The 21,407-nt window shown below is 41.6% G+C and overlaps 3 protein-coding genes across 10 annotated transcripts in view; 1 reads left to right on the top strand and 2 right to left on the bottom strand.

The window, feature by feature from the left end:
• Positions 1–20,458, bottom strand: part of LOC111872103 (NF-kappa-B inhibitor-interacting Ras-like protein) — a 148,359-nt gene extending 127,901 nt beyond the window's left edge. For 6 of the 8 annotated variants that reach the window (XR_002844173.2, XM_023865666.2, XM_023865670.2 and 3 more), the window contains exon 1: positions 5,525–5,606. The gene's annotated coding sequence lies outside the window, so the exon portion shown is untranslated. Of the gene's footprint in view, positions 1–5,524; positions 5,632–20,428 lie in introns of those variants that run through there. The other 2 variants (XM_023865664.1, XM_023865663.2) reach the window with 2 other exon arrangements.
• Positions 8,534–10,337, bottom strand: LOC111872115. The gene is made up of 2 exons (XM_023865691.1): positions 10,226–10,337; positions 8,534–9,501 (listed from the first exon to the last, which is right to left on the bottom strand). Exons 1-2 carry the CDS (start codon positions 10,335–10,337, stop codon positions 8,534–8,536), a joined length of 1,080 nt encoding a protein of 359 aa, XP_023721459.1.
• The window catches only part of LOC111872099 (centrosomal protein of 104 kDa), a 63,115-nt gene continuing 54,771 nt past the window's right edge, over positions 13,064–21,407 (top strand). Inside the window, exon 1 of the mRNA XM_023865653.2 lies at positions 13,064–13,448. Coding sequence (XP_023721421.1) covers positions 13,409–13,448 — 40 coding nt within the window. The 5' untranslated portion in view covers positions 13,064–13,408. The remainder of the gene's footprint in view (positions 13,449–21,407) is intronic.

Below are 21,407 nucleotides of genomic sequence, written 5' to 3' on the forward strand. Positions count from 1 at the left end.
CATAACCAAGAGGCTTTTCCTCTTTACTTTGATGACTACAACCCTTGGAATTAACAACCGAGTCAATGAAGACTTGGAGACAACCACTGAGCTGAAGATGATATGTCTGAAGCTCTGATGTAAAGACTTTGAATTATAGCTCTCTTGACTTGTGACATGTAGCCAGACAGAATATATTGTATTTTAATGACACTTTAAGAACATTTTAATTTATGTTTTAGTGAGCTGAATGTAATTTTGTTGTCATTTAAAATAGAGTGTGTTGCCTTATAGACAGAAAACACATGTGACGCGATCGATGATTAGATTTGAGGTTGAGATATCAGCCAGTGTGGGTGCGTTTGCTATAAACTTCAGTGGCCACTGCCGTCCCATTTCTAATAACCAGAGCATCCAGAAGAGGCAGTGCACTGTCTGCTTCTATTTCCAAGTGAACTGGATGGAAGATCTTAAGACTACTGGGGTAGCTGAAGAATTCTATACTCTCCCTGGACCCTAAGTCCAGACCACAAACGTTTCATCTACACACCACAGATAAAGCAATGATTTGTATTGTGCCAAGACAAGAGCCAGTTTCTCAAAATTCTCCTTGAAGATGTTGCTAAGAATGGGGGACAGATTTCCACAGAATGTCATCTTTTTATTGTAAGAACTTATCGTTCACCTTAAATTATGTGGTTCTCAAACAAACTTCCAGTAGCTCCATGAGAGCCTTGACCTGCAATGTAGGCTGTTCCACGAATGTGTTATCATTATGCAGCTTATTTCTGATGATTTGCAGGGCTATGTCCACTGGTACATTAGTGAAAAGCTAACAAAGGTTTCTAAACTTTAAAGAATTATGCTTTCAACAATAGCATGAAGTGTACTTAATTCTTAATTCTGATTTTCCAGTAATACAAAGTGGTTCAAATATGACTGGGACTGATTTGTGGGTAGACAAGCCGCATTGTGCAGCTGCTGTGCGACCTTGAGAGAGTGAAGCCACAACCTCCACCCTCCCTCCTGTTTGGGTTAGAACCTGTTCAGTCATGTCTGGGAGTTGCTAGGGTGATGAGCAAACAGAAGGTACCGGGGAGCATGGAACAATACACTGTGATCAAATTCCTCGTTGGAGAAAGTGTCCTGTCCATTGAAATTCACCACAGACTCCAACAACAGCATGGAGAAGAGTGTCTCTCTCATGGATCCGTGTGTTTGAGTCGTGTAAGTGCTTCAGAGAGGGCAGAGAGGGCGTGGAGAATGAACCGCATGACTGTCGGCTGCGAACATCACCAAGCCAAACACTGATCGTGCAGACGCGCTTATTCGTGAGAATAGGCACATCACTGTCAAGGAACTTGGAGCAATGCTGTCGATCAGTGTTGGTAATGTAGAAGACATCGTGAAATACCACCTGCACTATCGCAGGGTGAATGCACGGTGGATACCACACACTTTGATGGACGTGAACAAAATGGTGCGCATGCAAGCTGCCAGTCATCTCCTACAGCAGTTTGTAGATGAAGGTGATGAATTTTTGAAGTTTATAGTGACCACCGATGAAATGTGGGTGCACTACTTCGTTCCAGAGTCCCAGCAGTCATCACGCGAGTGGTGGCATACCAGTTCTCCCAAACCCAAGAGAGTGCGGAGGAGCCGTTTGGCAGGAAAAGTGATGGCAACGTTCTTCTGGAACTGGCAGGGGGTTATCCATGTAGATCTTCTGATAGATGCCAGAACAGTCAATGCAGCTTATTATTCAGACCTCCTGGCAATAGACATGAAGGAAAAGTTCCGATCCAAGCAGAAGACAGGTGGAAAGTGGGTAGCCTTCCTTCAAGACAATGCATGCCACCATATGGCCAAAACAACAACGGAAACCCTCCAGAAATTGAAATGGAACATTCTGACACATCCGCCATACAGTCCCGATTTGGCCCCAAGTGATTTCTACCTGTTCAGAAGGATCAAATCAGACTTGCAAGGCATGTGGTTTGTGGACAACGCCGCTGTCATCCAGACCGTTTGGGAGTGGATACACCGCCAACCACAAGCCTATTTTGAAAAGGGCATCAGGATGCTTCCAGAACGTTGGAAAAAATGTGTTGACTCCTGAGGGCAGTACGTTGAAGACTGACATGGCAAGTAAGTGTTTGGCAATTATGGTTTAAAAAAAAAATCAGTCCTGGTCATATTTGAACCACCTTGTATTACATGTATAATTACATAGGTGTTGTTATAGTGACATAGGTTGTCCAGTGAATGAAGTTAACTCTTTCTAACCGGCTCAATAGAATAGGTGTTTCCCTCTCCACCTGAGGATGGAAACCCATCCAGTTTCCAAAATGTTGTGTTCTTTAGAATACCAGACGATGGACAAGGTCTGAAAACTCTGTAATCCCGAGTGTTATACACCAACGTCAGAACCCTTCAGGATCTGCCTGACATTTTGGTTTTAAAAATGTTTAAATAATACTACTACCTATGTTTCTCATGGTCTTAACTTCACATTTCATATTTTGTGACATGCCAATATATTCAAACTTTAATTAAGGAAGTGAGCTTTTTTACTACTAATACATAGAAACTTCAATGGCCACTAAAGTTCTTATGTGTTAACCTGTCACATTTCAGAATGCAGACTGCAATTACAACCCTCTCAAGATTTTGGCCATCAACTGTTAAATTCCATGTTAGGTGGGTCCCTTGTCACCACGGCATGGTGCGTCCTCAGGTTGTGGATGGAGGAAACGCCCTCCAGATCTGGAGGGAAGCTGTGAATATATGAATAAGCAGTCGTGCACAGCCGACAAGGGGTGGCCCTCCAGCTTGGGGATTGGGCGTGGGGCTTACAACTCCTCACTGTAAAAAATTACTTTGTTACAAAAATGAACACAAAGCCTTGGACCTGGACCTGGACAGATTCCTTGGATAAACGACCTAAACTAAAGAAAATGGATATGAGATTTGGCACTTAGAATGTTCGGAGTTTGTATAGGGCAGGTTCGCTCAGGGCAGTGGCAGAAGAAATCTTAAAATATGTTAGATTTGGCAGGAGTACAGGAGGACAGATGGGATGGAAGTGGCATTGCACCAGCAGGAGACTATACATTTTTCTATGGAAAGGGGAATGAAAATCATGAATTAGGTACAGGTTTCTTTTGTACATAAGAGAATCATATCAGCAGTTAAAGAGGGTAGAGTTCATTAGTGATAGGATATTATACATAATACTAAAAGGTCGCTGGTGTGATATCATTGTTATGAATGTTCATGCCCCAACAGAAGACAAAATTGATGACTAAAGGACAGATTCTATGAAGAACTAGAACATGTATTTGATAAATTCCTGAAGTACTCTATGAAAATTTTGTTAGGAGATTTCTATGCTAAAGTAGAGAGGGAAGACATTTTCAAACCAACGATTGGGAATGAAAGTTTGCATGAAATCAGTAATGATAATGGAGTTAAGAGTAGTAAACTTTGCCACATCAAAAAAGCTTACTCTCCCACATCCATAAATTTACTTGGACATCTCCTGATGGGAAGATACATAATCAAATAGACCATATTTTGATAGACAGGAGACGGCACTCAAGTATACTTGATGTCGGATCATTCAGGGCAGCAGATTGTGATACTGACCATTAAGTGGTGGTGGCAAAGGTTAGGGAGAGACTGGCAGTAAGCAAACGAACAACACACAGAGTTCAAATGGAGAGGTTGAATCTCAAGAAATTAAATGAGGTAGAGGGTAAAGAGCAATATTGTGTTGATATCTCAAATAGGTTTGCGGCTTTGGAAAACTTGGAAACTGAGGTGGATGTTAATAAAGTTTTGGAAACTATTAGAGAGAACAGAAAAAATGTCTGACAGAGAGAGTCTAGGTTATTATGAACCGAAGCATAAGTCATGGTTCGATGGAGGATGCTCAAAATTATTAGATCAAAGAAAACAGGCCAAACTGCAATTGTGACAGGATCCATGCGAGTTAAATGGGGATAATCTGAATATAAGATGTGAAACCAGCAGGCATTTCAGGAACAAAAAGAGGGAATCTGAAAGACAAAATTGATGAGCTTGCAATGAACAGTAAGAACGAGAACATTAGCGACCTGTACAGAGAAATAATGACTTTAAGAGGGGTTAGCAGCCTAGCAGTAACTTAGTGAAGGATGAGAATGGTGATCTGCTTGCAGATTCCCACAACATTTTGAATAGGTGGAGGAACTACTTCTCTCAGTTCTTGAATGCACATAGGGTCAGTGATGTTAGGCAGACAGAAATCCATATAGCTGAGCCGTTAGTACCTGATCCTAGACCTTCTGAGGTTGAAGGTGCTATTGCAAAATTGAAATGGTATAAATCACCAAGTAGTGATCAAATTCCAGCAGAACTTATTCAAGCAGGTGGTGAAAAGTTACATTCTAAGATTCACAGTCTAATTACTTCTATTTGGCATAAGGAAAAATTGCCTGATCAGTGGAAGGAGTCTATTATTGTACCAGTTCACAAGAAGGGTGACAAAACTGACTGTAGTAATTACCGACGGATATCACTGCTATCAACTTCATACAAACCTGATTCAGGAGGAAATTAAGAGGAGATTGAACTCAGGTAATGCTTGCTATCATTCAGTCCAGAAACTTTTGTCTTCTCGTCTGCTGTCCAAAAACATAAAAATTGGAATATACAAAACTATAATTTTGCCTGTTGTTCTGTATGGGTGTGAAACTTGGTCTCTAACATTAAGGGAGGAACATAGACTGAGGGTGTTTGAGAACAGGGTGTTGAGGAGAATATTTGGACCGAAGAGAGATGAAGTGACAGGAGGTTGGAGAAAACTGCATAATGAGGAGCTTCATAGCTTGTACTCTTCTCCAAGTATAATTAGAATGATCAAGTCAAGGAGGATGAGGTGAGCAGGTCATGTAGAACGAATGGGGGAGACCAGGAATGCCTATAGGATATTGGTGGGAAAACCAGAAGGAAAGAGACCACAGGGAAGACCAAGGTGTAGGTGGGTGGACAATATTAAAATGGATCTTAGAGAGATAGGATGGGATGGTATTGATTGGACTGATCTGGCTCATGATAGGGACCAGTGGAGGGCTCTTGTGAACACGGTAATGAACCTTGAGGTTCCATAAAATGCTGGGAAATTCTTGAGTAGCTGCAGAATTAGCACCTCCTCCAGAAGGGCTCAGCTCCATGAGTAAGTACAATACTGTTAAATTAACCTCCACCCGCCCCCCCCCAAAAAGAGGATCACGAAATAAGAAATCGAGTACACAATGTACATATTGGTAAAACAATTAACTGGTATTTCATCACTAATTTCGCAAACATGAAACGAACCTAACCTATCAGCGTACAAAACGACATCACTTCCAAATGTCAAACATTGTTATAACGATAATTTTATTTACATGTCATGTACACTGGTTAATTACGATAAGAAATAAGTCTCGTAATCCAAGCATCTGTAGCTAAAATAACACATCAAATACCACATGTAATAATTCGTCAAAACGGAATCTACCTTGGGTACACTTCCGAACCTTGCAAATCCCGAAATCCCGAATTTCCAACCGTAAACAACACTGATTCCTGACGTTACTGACGTCATTGCCACAGCACCATGGATTACTAAGTGCTATCGACCGTCATCGACCAAAGAAGTCTTCGACTGCATGCTACACAGTAACATTGATAAATACGGTGGCTCTGTAAGTCGCACGAATTACTAAATCTAAAAGGCAAAGCCCTATATTGGGTGGGTCCTTTGCAATGTGTTTTCAACCACGGCATGGCGCGTCTTCAGGTTACGGATGGGGTAGACCGCTTCTAGATATGAAGGATACCTACGAATATACTTGAATAAACAGTCGCGGACAGCAGACAAGGGGTGGTCCTCCAGCTTGGAGATTGGGCGTAGGGCTAACAATTCCTCGCCGTAAAAAAATAATCTTGTTACGATGCGTCACAAAGGCCCTCATAACATGACGAATTCTTTGGCCAAACGACCTAAGCTAAAGAAAATGGACATGAGATTTGGTAAACGGAATATAAGAAGTCTATAAATCTGTACATGGAAGATTCTCTCATGACAGTTTCAAAAGAAATATCAAACTATAAGTAAAATTTAGTAGGAGCACAGGAGGTCAGACAGGAGAGTGGTGCTACTGAGCCAGGAAGCGAATATACATTTTCCTATGTAAAGGGGAATGAGAATTGTGAATTTGGTACAGGTTCTATCGTACATAAGGAAATCATATCAGCTGTTAAGAGGACAGAGTTTGTCAGTGATAGGATATCATACATAATGCAAGCGAATCGGGTGAGATATTGTTCTGAATGTTCATGCCCCAACAGAGAATAAAATAGACGATGTGAAGGGCAGGTTCTACGAAAGAACTAGAACGCGTATTCGATAAATTCTCTACATACAGTATAAAATTTTGTTAGGAGATATTTATGCCAACATTTGAGAATGAGTGTTTTCACAAATTTAGTGATAATAATGGAGTAAATTTTGCCACATCCAAAAATCTTACTGTCAAAAGTACAATATTCCTATGACATAAAATTCACAAATTTAATTGGATTTTTGTTAGATAGGAGACAGCATTAAAGTGTACTTGATGTCCAGTCACTCAGGGCAGCAAATTGTGATACTGACCACCTTCTAGTGGTGGAAAAGGTTAGGCAGATACTGGCAGAGAGTAAACAAATAACGCACAAAGTTCATGCGGAGAGGTTCAATCTCAAGAAATTAAATTCATTTAGACCATTCTGGATAGGAAAATTATCAGACAAATATTTACCTTTATGGACTTTACCATATGTTTCCCTTAAACACATTTTAATCAGGCTAACATGTTTCGTGGGTATCCCGAACTCTATCAGAATATTGTACAATACTTCCCTCCTAACTGAATCAGTGGCTTAGTAGAAGTCTATGAATAGCTGATGTACTGTTTCATTGTACTCCCATTTTTTCCTCCAGCCTATTCAATATGTAGGAATCTGCAAGCAGATCACCATTCTCTTCCTTCACTAAGTTACTTCCAGGTTGGCGGACACTCTTGAAGTTGTGGGATGTCGATGTTGTTGTCCTATCCAGAGATGTGTCGGATGACGGTTGTGAACTGGGAGACGAAGTCTAGATGGTTGAACTGCCGGGGTGAGCATTTATCCCTCTTCTGCAGGAAGGCGTATGTGATTGGCTTGTGGTCGGTAAAGATGGTGAAGTAACGCGCTTCCAGCATATGGCGGAAATGTTTTACTGCCTCGTATATAGCCAGTAGCTCGCGGTCGTAGGCTCTGAACTTCTGTTGGGCAGGGTTGAGTTTCTTTGAGAAGAAGGCCAGGGGCTGCCAGGTGTTCCTTACGCGTTGTTGTAGCACGGAACCCATGGCGGACGTGGAGGCATCTGTGACGAGTGCAGGTGGCGCGGATTGATGCGGGTGGGCCAGTAGAGTGGCGCGTGACAAATTCGCCTTGCACTCTTCGAATGCCTTGCGGAGCTCCGGTGTCCAAGTGATAGGGTGGGAGCCCTTGACTTGGGACCGGAAAGGACGTCGTGCAGTGGTGCCTGCGTAGTCGCTGCGTGGGGCAGAAACCGCCTGTAGAAGTTCAGCATGCCTAGGAATCTTCGGAGCTGACTGGCGGTCTTCAGAGAGGGGGCAGTCCTGGAGATGGGCCACTCGGTCTTCCAGAGGTTCGGAACCCTCGGCGGACACCTTGTACCAGAAAAAAGTGACCGCGGGTGCTCTGAAGACGCACTTTGACGGGTTGATAATGATCCCGTACCTCTGGAGTTGGTTCAAGAGAGCACGTAGGTGTTGTTCGTGCTCTTCAAGTGACCGGGAGAAGACAAGGCTGTCGTGTAAGTACGCGAAGCAGAAGTCGAGTACCCGTACAATGTCGTCCATGAAGGGCTGGAAGGTCTGGGCGGCGTTGCGCTGGCCGAAGGACATGAAAGGGAATTCGAAAAGGCCGAATGGAGTGGTGATGGCGGTCTTCTGTAAGTCTTCAGGGTGGACAGGGATTTGGTTGTAGGCTCTCACCAGGTCAATTTTGGAAAAGACGGAAGAGTCGAAAAACTTGCGGGAGTAGTCGTGGATATGGCGGACAGGGTAGCAATCAGGGATGGTTCGGGAGTTAAGCGCTCTGTAATCGCCGCATGGACGCCAATCGTTGTATTTCTTGGGCACGATGTGCAGTGCCGAGGACCAGAAACTCTCTGAGCGGCGAGCTGTACCATCCCGCAACATGGCGTCGAACCCGGCTTTTGCGATAGCCAGCCGGTCCCGTGCCAGTCGCCGTGGTCGGCAGGTTGCTGGTGGGCCAGGTACAGTCCTGATGTGGTGGACGGTATTGTGTCGTATCTCGCGCTGGACTCCGGCTGGGCGGGTCAGGTCAGAGAACTCTGTGAGGAGGTTGTCGACCGGTGTGTCGTTGCTGATGGTCTTTACACTGGGGATCAGTGCGTCGGCCTCTGAGGCCGGGGCTGACAGCGTTGTGACCCCGTCCAGAATGCGGTTGCTCAGACAGTCCACAGGAGACCGAAATGCGATAGGAAGTCCACGCCGATTATAGGATGCGTGACGTAGGCCACCACGAACGGCCACGTGAAGTCTCGGCATAGGCCCAAGTTGAGGCTGAGAGGTAGCCATCCGTATGTGTGGATGGTAGTGCCATTAGCTGCACACAGGTCATAGTTGGTACGTTCCTTGCGTCGAGGAACGAGCCTGCGGGGGTATACACAGAGGTCTGAACCCGTGTCGACCAGGAACTGCCGTTTACTGACTTTGTTCGTTATGAAGAGGCGGCCTGTTGTCGTAGCGCAGACATGTGCCGCCGGTGATGTCTGCTGCGTCAGTTTCCCTGCTGGCGGCAGGAGCAGGGCGAAGTACAATTTTGCGCCCGAGCGCCGAAGCGGCGATGGTACCAGCAGGTAGGATGTGGTGTCGCCACGGGAGGGGGATCTGCTGCCCGGCTGGGGGCTGTTGAAGGCGGGGCGGGAATCCTTGGAACTGGGACATCGGTCTCTCCGGTTGGGGTCGAGCTCATTGAAGCGGGCGTGGAGGCGGTCCTGTCCGGCGCTAAGTGCAGCCACTTGGCGGGAGAGGTCAGCGACCTCCTGCCGAAGTGCGGTATTGTCCGTAGGTTGACTAACGCTAGTGAGCGCCAGCTGGATTTCGACCTGGGAGACGCGGTCCGCACAGAGGGCTGCGACCTCCAAGTTGCTCTCGTTCTGGCCGGCGAGGAAGCTCTGTACGTTGCGGGGTAGCCGGCTGGCCCAGACGCTTCGGATGACGTTATCAGACACGTCTGGTTCGAGACCCTTGAAGTATCTCAGGAACTGGAACGGCTTACGGTCGCCAATTTTCTCGACCGTGAGGAGCTGCCGGATGCGTTGCTCTGTTGACTGGGATAGCCGCCTCACAAGCTCGGTCCTCAGAGTGGTGTAGGGGTCTCGTTCAGGCGGAGAGGTGATGATATCCTCCGCCTCTGTGGCGTACCGGTATATAAATAAGATACAATTTGCTGTAAAATCTTAAGTCTTTACAACTACAGCTATATTGTACTATGTATATATTTTAGCTTTTAGAACATGTGCTGTAATAGTGGCTTCTAACTGTGTTGATGTAAATAGGTCCCTCTGAAGATGGACTCTGAAGACCGAAACATGTAATGGCATGAATAATTGAAATAAGAAAATCTTAACCAGTCACACTGAATGGAACTATTTAACTCTTTTATAACATTAGTGTGACAGACAAGAAAGAAACAGATCAAATATATGGACGTTACGATATGGGAACATAGTACTTTTGACTAAGATTTTCAATGTGGCAATGTTTACTACTCTAATTCCATTATCATTTCTAATTTCGTGCAAACTCTCATTCCCAATCATTGGTTTGAAAATGTTTTCCCTACCTACTTTGACACTGAAATCCTAACAAAATTTTCATATGGCTTTTCAGGAATTAATCAAATACATGTTCTAGTTCTTCATAGATCCTGTCAATATAATCAATTTTATCTTCAGTTGAGGTGTGAACATTCAGAATGATGATATCACACCAGCGACCTTTTAGTATTATATATGATATGCTATCACTAACGAATTCTACCCTCTTAACTGCTGATACCATTCTCTTATGTACGAAAAGACCTGTACCTAATTCATGATTTGCATTCCCCTTTCCATAGAAAAATGTATATTCACCTGCTGGTTTGGTGTCACCTCTGTCCCATCTGACCTCCTGTACTCCCGCTAAACCTATCTTATATTCTGAGATTTCTTCTGCCACTGCCCTGAGCGAACCTGCCCTATACATATAAGTACTTTTAACATTCCAAGTTCCAAATCTCATATCCATTTTTTTTTTGCCTAGGTCGTTTATCCTTAGAATCTGTCCAGGTCTGAGACTTCTTGAGCATTTTCATAGCAAGCTTATTTTTTATGGTGAGGAGTTGTTAGCCCCACGCCAAACCCCCAAGCTGGAGGATGACCCCTAGTTGTCTGTCTGCAAATGCTTATCAATATATTCACAGCTTCCCTCCATATCTGGAGGGTGTTTCCTCCATCCATAACCTGAGTACGCGCCATGCCGTGATCAAAAGGGACCCACCTAACATGGGCTAATCCAAGCAGGAGGTGAAATATTGTGTTCTAAGATCCATGAGCTAATTAACTCTATTTGGAATAAAGAAGAATTGCCTGATCAGTGGAAGGAATCTATTATTGTACCAATTCACAAGAAGGTCAGTAAAACTGACTGTATTAGCTGTTGTGGGATATCATTGCTATCAACGTCATGCAAATCTTAATCCAATATTCTTCTCTCAAGGTTAAGTCCATATGTAGATGAAATTATTTTGGATTATTATTGAGGTTTCAACGTCACAGATCATATAGTCATCAGATATTTTGCATTCATCAGATACTGGGGAGAAAATGGGAGTACAATGAGACAGTACATAAGCTATTCATAGACTCCAAGAAAACCCAAAGTTCAGTATAATTAGAATGATGAAGTCAAGGAGGATCAAATTGGCAGGACATGTAGCACGAATGGAGAAGAAGAGGAATGCATATATGATATTAGTGGGAAACCCAGAACGAAAGAGATTTAGACATATGTGGGTGGATAATGTCGAAATGAATCATAGAGAGATAGGATGGGGTGGTATGGATTGGATTTATCTGGTTCAAAACAGTAACTAGTGGAGGACTCTTGTGAACGCAATAATGAACCTTCAGGTTCCATAAATTATGGGGAAGTTCTGGAGTAGCTACACAATTGGCGACTTCTCAAGAAGGGATCTGCTCCATGAAGTTAGTTTTATATATGAATCATATTTATTACACACAATCAAATTACAGTCAAGGTCATTCCTTAGTAAAAATAAATACAAATGAACCTCAGAATGGGAATGTTTAAATGAGAAGTAATTTTCTGAGGATTACTTTAAAATGTATGGCGATTTTATTAATGCATTTTTAGGCAATACCATCTTTACTGGTCCAGAGCAGCCTATGAGTACAGCTTCACTAATTTGAGGAACTCTCTGGAGACAAACTGTCTGTAACTGATTTTACCTATACCATTAGTGAAACAAATTTATGCCGAAGTAGTAATGACATCAAAGAATAAGTACTTCTACTGTCTTGATGGGCAAGTGAAAACATACATAAGTGTGTATGCATATTCTGTGGATTATAGTGACAAGAAAAGACTTTAACCTGTGGAGTTTGAATTCATATACAGTTACATTATCCTTTATGTGTTAATCAGAATGTGTTAATTTGTCAGAAACAATATATTATTTCTCTTTGTTTGAAATTAGTATGAAGCACTTATGGGTAGAGTTTATTCAGACACGTTTCATGATCTTGATGTAAATTAAAGAGGTTGTACAGATTTACATTGCTGTCATAACATGTATCTATATGCATCTAATAGGGCTAGCTTGTTGATTTCTGAATAGAGCCTTCAAACACTATTTTACTCAACTACTCTCTGTGGATGCTTCCCAGGCATAGATTCTGAAAATAAAAATACTTTAAAATATTGCCAAAAGGTCGCGAGTTCGATTCCGGATGAGGTCATTGGGTTTTTCAATTGACCTAATTCTTCCAGCCCCACTACGGCCCTGGGGTCGACTTGGTCTCAACAGAAATGAGTACCAGAAATCTTCCTGGGGGTAAAGGGTTGCTGGCATGTAACGATGACAACCTCACCGCCATCTGTGAGCCGATTGTCAAGAAAATGTGGGAGCCTCGATCTCTGACATCCCTACGTGCCTCCACAACCTGTTACAGGTATAGCTTCACTTACAGTAATTATCGGCATTCATTTGATGGCAAAAAATACGCTGAAAGAAAATCCATTTTCACCAACAAAGAAGACCTATTTTTACATTGAAAAATACAGTGATGAGAAACAGTGGCATTCTTCAGCTTTTGTGAGTCTGGTTAGGTTAGGTTTTAACTTCCCCTCCACCAGGAAGATATTAGTTGTGGGATGATTGTTGTACGCGTCTGTAGGCATCTCTCACAAATTTATCCGGATCAAATCGCTTACAGAATTAAATACATATATTTAGTGGTAGTGCAGGAGGTCAAATTGGACAGGAGTGGCACTGGAATATCAGGTGATTATACATTCTTCTGGACGAGATGTTACATAAGGGGTTCATATCGACAATTAGAAGAATAAAATTTGTTAGTGACAAGATAATTTACATAACACTTAAGAAGGAGATGTGATATTCAATGGTCATTTGAAGGAATAGTAGATATATTACGTTCAGGAGACGAATGTGCGATTGACGCATGCCACTTTCAGCTTTCATTCGCCTATTTACGGGACACATCGAATTTAGTACATTTTGCCTCCATTCAGTGGCGCCACAATCCATGGGTCGGAAGCTACAACAAATACATCTCATTATTGATCTCCAGTATAGTCACTTGAAAAAGAACTGTCTTGTACGAGCAGAATACTTTCTAGAATTCAGAAGAGAGTATGAATACGTTACGGTTTAGGGGAATCAACGCACCATTGTGACCAGGCATTTGTTTTGATTGTCGTTTACTTACTTCCACAGACAAGTACGGAGAGTCAGGGCCGATAGGGGGGATAACAAAATTTGGGCTGACTATACCTCTACTTCAGCGCAAGGCTCGAGTTTCTCTGGAGTGAAATGGAATGCCGCTGTGAATTTGATCGACTTTCCAAGACAAACGGCAACGAATCCGCAGCGTTTTTGACTGGTTACGAATTATTATTCTGAGATAAAAAGAATACGGATGTGTACGACGGATTTTATTATGGTTGCTCTTCATTGGTGAATAAAATACAAGCTGCACTGACTATACTATAATGTGTTGTACTTGAGAAAAATGCCTCACAAGATTGGATTTACTGTGGTGTATGCCTCAGGTAAGATTGATGTTAGTAATCTAAGTACTGTATAGGTCGTCCCTTAGTATTGTGGCATCTGAAACGCGTGACCAAGACCTTGTGCACCTTCCGTAACCCCTATATNTATTTAAATATTATTTAAATAAATTCCATGTTTCATCCAACTTATTGAATGTCTTCTTTGGTTTCCCTTGTCCCAGAGTATGGGCTGACGTAAGCAAATCCATGTTGCACCGAATGCTTCACGTGGTGGCTTCTCTATATTAAATCAAAATTTGAATCTGATGTAGCCTTCCCAAAATTAATATCGAAATTCAGATCGAACACAATAAATACTTCACTCAACTTCGTTTCTCTCATAATGTAGAAAAGCCATCTTCACAAACCTTCACTTTATTTCCAGTCTCCCTTCACCGGAATGACGAAAGCTGGAAAATATTTTCCCTTCTCCTGTAAAAATAGCGACTCAGTTCTTTCTTTATTCCACTTTCTCTTCTCTCTTGTTATTTCTTTAAGTTTCAGAGGATTAAACAAAAATAAAGTGTTTAAAATATCTACATGTGTGCGTCATTATCAGATAGTGACGTACACCGTTATGTCATCGCTCGGAAGTAACTATTTTATTTTGAAGACTTTATTCGCAAAAGAAATTTCTCTATTGAACGTGTTATTGAACATACCTCAAGGTTGGGCACTCAAGGCATGACGTAGCCTCAGAGATATTTACGGCACCATATGGAATATTTCCGATGGATATGAACAGATCCTAGTGATTCAGAAACGTTAAAATGCGTGCAGATAGAGTTGCAACTTACGTAGTCACATATTTCACAACTAATTTGTCCCAGAGTTTACAGGAATAACTTAAAAGTATCTATAGTGGGCAAGCTGTTGCTTATCCTTGAATTATCTTCCGAAAGTTTTGATAAAGAATTGCAAAATTGTAGATTTCATGAAAGCTGTTACAAATTTGTGATACATATATCAGGTTGGGGAGCTCTTTTACATTAAAAGTTTAAATACTTATATCTCAAATTGGTAACTTCCGTAGGAGTACCATACAATTAGGACATGACTGCTTCCGTTCCTTTTCCAAATCATTATTTACTGTCATCCTGAGGCCGAACTAAGTTTCGAACTTGAGATAGAAAGAAATCAACTAAAACTGCCAAATCCTATGGCACGAAGCAATGCCACGTGATATGGCATATAGTTACCAATGTGTTATAAAAGCTTAAGATCGTGGACCTAACACAATGACGTAAGCTTGAAATCTACACATCGATTTCCTTTTTGCCAGTGACAAATATAGCCTAACGTACACATATGAAATTTGGCCTAAGAGAAGTTAAGTGTTGAAACCGCCAGAAAGTCTCTTAACTATGACAAGTCTACTTATTATTCCCATGAGAATGAGAGATCTACCTGAGGCCTGGGTTCTTCCCGGGATCACATGTGTCATTAGTCTGCATTACATACCGTCCTCCGTTAGACTTTTGGCGATAATGGTGGTCATGGAGACAGGATCATAGGCTGCACTTGAGCCTGGTATCCTTTCCATGGCGCCACCATTGTCCTTAGTATCATCGGTTTGCTGTAAATACATATTATCTTCCGTCGTGCTTTTAGTTAAAAGGGTATTCGGGGGGACCACTCTTGGTAGCTAGATACCAAATGCGGGAGAGGCGCCCAGCATTAGAATCCAACCGTTACACTTTCTTAATTAAGACCACTCAGGGCTGTGACGCCGGGCTGCCTGGTTGTTATAAAAGCGTGGTTGGAGAGTTAAGGGTTTTTATTGTTGGTTAATGATCCGTGGAGTTGGATATAGTTGAGCAGTTAGTTACGAAAGATACTGAAATAATGACGGCAGTAATATAGTGAGGATACTTTCGAAGTTTAAAAGTGATATTGCAGCGTAAGGTATCTATGCGAAGAAGGTGAGAAGTTTATGAAGACACCTAGTTACGACGGAAATGTGATTTAAGACAGTGCAAGTCTCACGGAGGACTAGTGTAACTTTGCAGACATGAATATAGACATACTAAAATATACCGCAGTCGTTGCATTCAAGTAATGTAGTAAGTAAGTAAGTAAAGCTATCCCTGTAACAATATATAGCTATATGGAACAATAATATCGCGAAACTTCTGATCGACATATTTTTATATAGATATAAAAGTCATTAACCTTGAAGCTCACTTACTACCTATCTGACTTGTTGCTGACAGAGCTACACAAGAGTACAGACCGGTACAGACATTGCACCTCATCGAGACAACATATTGGAAACCCCTTTCTCTCTACACAATAAAATCCCAATGGTTCCCCCTGGGAATGTGAGCAATCAGACTATCGTGGCATGTAGTTTTACGTCTGCCTATAGATGGATCTGCTAACAATAGTGTCTCATTATTTAACAAAAAAGATGCTTATTTTGAACCATGAATTTTCAGTTTTTTAGTTGGGAAGTGCTGATTTAATTGTGAATGCGTGGAGAGGCGTCATTAGTAGACGACATAAGGCATTAACAGGTACATTGCACAGCTCTATACGAGCATAATTCTTTCATAGAATGGTTCCCTTTTCTGAAAAAGTAACCCTTAACGCACAATGGTTATCATATGTAGACTTGGTACTGTGTTTGTTTCTTTAATGTACTGTGGCGTATAGACCCGTTGCTAAGCAGTGACTCTGTAAAGAGCGGCCGTTGTTAGGTAAGGCCCGCAACATACGCGTACACAAAAACAGAATGATGGGATCATGCAACACGTTTCTAAGTAACAGTTCGGTAAACACGTTTCCGCGATAATGAACACCAACGCAAAAATAGAAGAACGGTGTTTTCTATGTGGTCCGCGTCGAGATGTAAGCAGGGCAGTTTGAAGAAACAAGTTAGTTGCGGGTTAGAGTGGTCAACAGTTCAGTCGAGTGAATCGACGTGAGAGAGAGTTCAGTTTTCAGTTATCAGCTGAAAGTCAGCCTGTGAAAAGAAGACTAGAAGGTTGGTGTGGGACCCACTCAGCTGAGGGTTGGCAGTTCAGTTCAGTTCTGTAAGGGAGGCTGTGAAGAAAAGAGTTAGTTGCAAGAGTGGGGCTGTGAAGAGAAGATATATATATATATGAGTGCTGCAGTTATAATGAGACTATTATAACTATTCTGATAAGTCTGTTGCGAGGAAACGGCTTGTGGATACTGTAATAGACTGAGGACACTAGTCTGTGTGTGTCAGTGATCTGTAGAGTGTACTCGTAGTTCCGAGTGGTGCAAACAAGTGGTCAATAAATCCAAGATCCAATATGGAGTCATCTTTGAACTAAAACTGAAATACATTTTATTCTGAGGGAAAATCGGTGTTGTGTCGGACATAAAGTGCATTAAGGAACTGGATCATTTTACTCTACATATGCCAGATTTCGGTTTCTCACGGCAGTGATTATGAAGAGTACTATCTCCCGGAATGTGATGTCGTGTAGACTGGTAGAATTTAGAGACTTTTCGGAAAATCATACTGCCTGCAGTTGAGGGTCGAAAAGAAAGCAAGCATAATTGCTCTACTTAATTTTTTTAACCTGAAAATAAAGGTATATATTTCTCCGAAACGTCCGGTTCTCTTCGAAATAAACACCGCTTTACCACAGATGATCATGCTGTTCGTAGTCACTGACGTGAGAACATCAAACTCGACTTCAAATATAACCATAAACCATATTATATGTAAACATGTAAACATGTAGTGTAGGGAGCAAGATCAAAGACACAAAATATATTGTTTGCACTTGAGACGGAGTTTATATCATTTATCATAACCATAAACCAGTTTTTAACGTACATTCTATAAAGCTTGTTCCCACTGACAAGTGCCCTTTTTGGAGAGGATTTAATTATATCCATTTGTAATTATGAGTAGAATATATTCAGGATAGCCAGCTACCGTTCAGTGAGGAATCTCTGATCCTGTATCATATCTGAACTCCTAGAGATTGAATTATTTTTATGGCCTAAAGAAATAAGTTCATGGTAGTTAGTAAAACAGACGAAATGTGCTCTATAAAGGACGCCTGTAAGGCCTATAGTTACTTACAGAAGTGAAAACTGGACCCTAGAAAGGAAAGAAAGCAACATGATCCAAATCTTTTAAGAATGATATTAAGCAGAGTTCATAGCGGCCTCCGTAGTCTAGAGGTAACGTTCCCACCTCATGACTCGTAGTACGCGGGTTCAAATACCCGGCGGAAGTCGTCGAATTTTTAAGGGCGGAAAAATTCAGGGAACAAGTCCTCCGGGAGGAACTTTAAGCCGTGGGTCCCGTGTCCTAGCTTTACGGCATGTAAAAGAACCTCATATCTCCAAACGAGGTCACTGAGCCAAATTACGGACGTTTCCTGCCCAACAGCAGTCTCTAATACCTCTGGTAGATGGGGAAGCATTATAGATACCTCTCAGCTAGTAGAGCCGGTCTCGCTGGCTGGGCGGGACTGATGGTAAGCACCAGTACCGGTAGTATATAGAGACTGGTAGAAATCATAGAGGGAAGCACAATGGACCAATACAGGTCTAAGTGCATGGGGAAACCCACCCTCTCCAATAACTAACTAACTAACTAAGCAGAATTCATGGCCCAATTTAGGAAAATGGCATATGGAGATCAAGGTATATCCAAGAACTTTATAAATCATGTCATGGATCAAATATAGTGAAAGAGATCAAAGCAGAACGATTGTGATGGTTGGGTCACCTTTTTAGGATGAAGGAGCAGCACCCTTGCAGGAAGTAAAATGTACGTAAACCAGAGGGTTCTCGACGAGTAGAAACTAAAGGTAAAAGGTAAAGTTGTCCCTGTGCTTAACTAATTAAGCACTACGCCAAAAAGGCGTATGGGGAGTGGATGTATAGATCCACATTTTCTTGACCTCGGCACTAGCTGGAGGTGAGTGGTCAGCTTCACGCCCCGGCCGCTTTACTCTCAGGGAAAGAGCTCCCGGTACCCGTTGGATAGGAGGTTGAATGGACCCCAGAGCCGGTCTGGACGACGTGGAGAAGAGAAAATTCTTGATCCTACCGGGACTCGAACTCCGACTCCTCGATCGTCCAACCCACAGCCAGTCGATATATTTACTGCACTATCCCGACTTCAGTAAGCATACTTTTATTAAGTAACTGATATACTAAAATTGTCGATGAAATCTGTTAATTCATTGAGGTGTTAAGTTCGCTACATGTTTCGGGCTTTACAACCACTATCAGGCGTATATAAACAACAAAATACATCCAAGTTCATTACTGGAATGCGTGTCGCAATGGATCCATTCCTAACAAAACAATCAGATACAACACCACTTTAGCAGAAGCAACGACACTACACGTCAACAAGAAACCAGGAGACAGCGCCGTGAACACTGTTCCAGTGTGCAAAAGCTTACTACTATAGAGCAACAAATAAGAACCTGATAAGCGAGTCTATCACAGAACGTCAGAAAACACAACCATCAAAAACAAGGCAGTACGAGTTCATCGCCACCAACAACGTGTACTAGCATAACAACAATATTTGTACTACACAACACGTGCGAAGTTGTATAACACCCACGTACACATAAATGACAAATGTTCGGAAAAACATCATACATATGGACCATTCCTCCCTCTCCACCCCAGCCATAAAACCCCCAATACATATTGTGACATCACGCCTTAAGACCGGAAATGGAGTCAGAGGAGACGTTCATTGCTAGACAGCGGATCAGTAAACAGATTCTCGCGGAAATGAACGCGCACTCAGCAGTAGAACAACGAAGTTATGCAAGCCGTTTCTAAGCAACAGACCTATAAACACGCGTCTACAGCAATGGGGTTGTGTCCGAGAATACAAAACTCCTCATAGCCACCGCTGGGAGAACGTCTGATCCAACATACACTAGAGATAGGCAGACATCCATGTCCTTTGTTCTTACCCGACTTTGACCAAGCATTGCAACATGACGATGAAGTTTTAGCTAAGGTCTTCAATATAAAATTTAATGAAAATCCCTTCAGCGGTTCTCGAGTTGTTGCATGCTTACAGACGGACTGACGAAGAGATTTTAATAGGCTCTCAGTTGCATTATGAACGAATCTACAACTTCAGAAACCTTCAATAAGTTAGTGATACACGAAATGTAGGAAACTGTCAAGCAATATTTATACTGTAAAATGATGCCTAAAAGTAATTTCTTTCTCACTGAAATAGTTGGAACGAAAGATAGTCAATCTGATTTACTGTTTTAGAAAGCAATAAATATGGGGAGAAGACCGAGTATACCAGCACAGATATCTTGCTTTTAATTTAAATTCTAAAGGTAAGCCAAACCCCGCTCATAAATCGATGGAACCTTTTGGTGTAGAAGCCACTGGTTTCTTCAGAAAGCAGAGAAATATTAAATTGCCGATAAGAATAATCAGATACTTGGTTATAAAATGTGGATGCAAACGTAGAAAGGCAGAAACTTAATTTCGACGGCTGCATAGAGATCTCGGTAGAAGGCAACAACTATTTTTACTATAAAAAGATAAAACAGTTCCGTCCAGTGCGACTGGTGAAGATTTTTCTTATTTCAATTCTTCATGCCCTTGCATGTTTCGGTCCTTAGAGACTATCATCAGAGGGAAATCGATACAGTTTGGAAACTACTATTACAATAGGTGTTATGAGTGTTAAAATATGTATATGTACATACAATGCTGACAATACACAAATGGATACAAAATCCAAAGCTTTCACAACTACAGCGGCTGCCTTGATATATTAAAAAAAAAGTTTTTTTTTTTATTAAGTTAGAATTTATAAACCAAATAGGTTGGTGTCCTCTCTCTTATCACATCTCCTGACGGAGGCCAAATTTGTGCCGCCTGTCTTTCTTGAGATGAAGGTTCTGCAAATATATTGTGGGTACTGTATTATTTCAGCAACCCTATTATGTTATATTTTTTATAAAAGGAGTTTTGTTGTTTCGTCCTACCTTTGATGTCGTCCTGTGGTTGTTCGTGGCGCGCTGTGTTGTTTTTACTGCTCTAGGGTGTGTTGTGTCACGTATTTATACTTCCTGTGTCTGTGACGTTAGTGTGGGCGTGTACTGATGTTTTTAGGGCTCTAGGGTATCTTGTGCCCGGTATTTATACTTCCTGTGTCTGTGACATTAGTATGAGCGTGTACTGATGTACTATGCGGTCGAACATGTTATGTTGGTTACTACTTTGCTTTATGTGTTTTTTTGAGCTTATTAAAGCGATATATATGGAAGTTTTCTTTTATATTCATGATGCTTCCTTTTCTGGCTTTCTCAATCATTTCCATGATTACTGTCATCGGTCCGTACTGATGGCGTTTGTTTAGTATATGTTGGGAAAATGCTGATTCGTCTTTGTTTAGTCTTATGTTTCTTATGTGTTCCTTGTACCTTGTGAGATTTCTACCAGTTTGGCTGATGTATACTTTATGACAGCTTTGGCAGATTATTTTGTATATCCCACTTTGTTCATAGGGGTTTGTTTCTCGTTTTTCATTTACTAGTTTACGTATAGTGAGCTGTTTTGAAGGCTATCTTAATGTTGGTGTTTTTGAAGAGTTTTGTAATTTTTCGTATGTAATTTCCCGTATAGGTGAATGTCACCCATTTTTGTTCTTTTTCGGCTTTATTATCCGGATTGCTTTTCTTTTGTTGAAGTTTGTTATGTAGTATTTAACGCTTTGTTTTTAACGTTTTCTTCGAGGGGTAGTGTGACAAGTCTGTGTATCAAACTTTTGTTTGCTGCTAATTTTTGTTCTTTGGGGTGGCATGAGTTATTATTTATTGTTATGTCTGTCGATGTGGGTTTTCTGTATATTTCCATTTCTATTTGTTGAATAGGTTTAAGTCTAAGTAGGCTATTTGGTTGTTTACTTCCTCATTTATTGTCAAGTGCAAGTTTTTATGTTGTCAATTGAAGTGTTCGAGGAGA

This window comes from Cryptotermes secundus, unplaced genomic scaffold (genome assembly GCF_002891405.2).
Source record: "Cryptotermes secundus unplaced genomic scaffold, Csec_1.0 scaffold417, whole genome shotgun sequence".
NCBI classification, from domain to species: Eukaryota; Metazoa; Arthropoda; class Insecta; order Blattodea; family Kalotermitidae; genus Cryptotermes; species Cryptotermes secundus.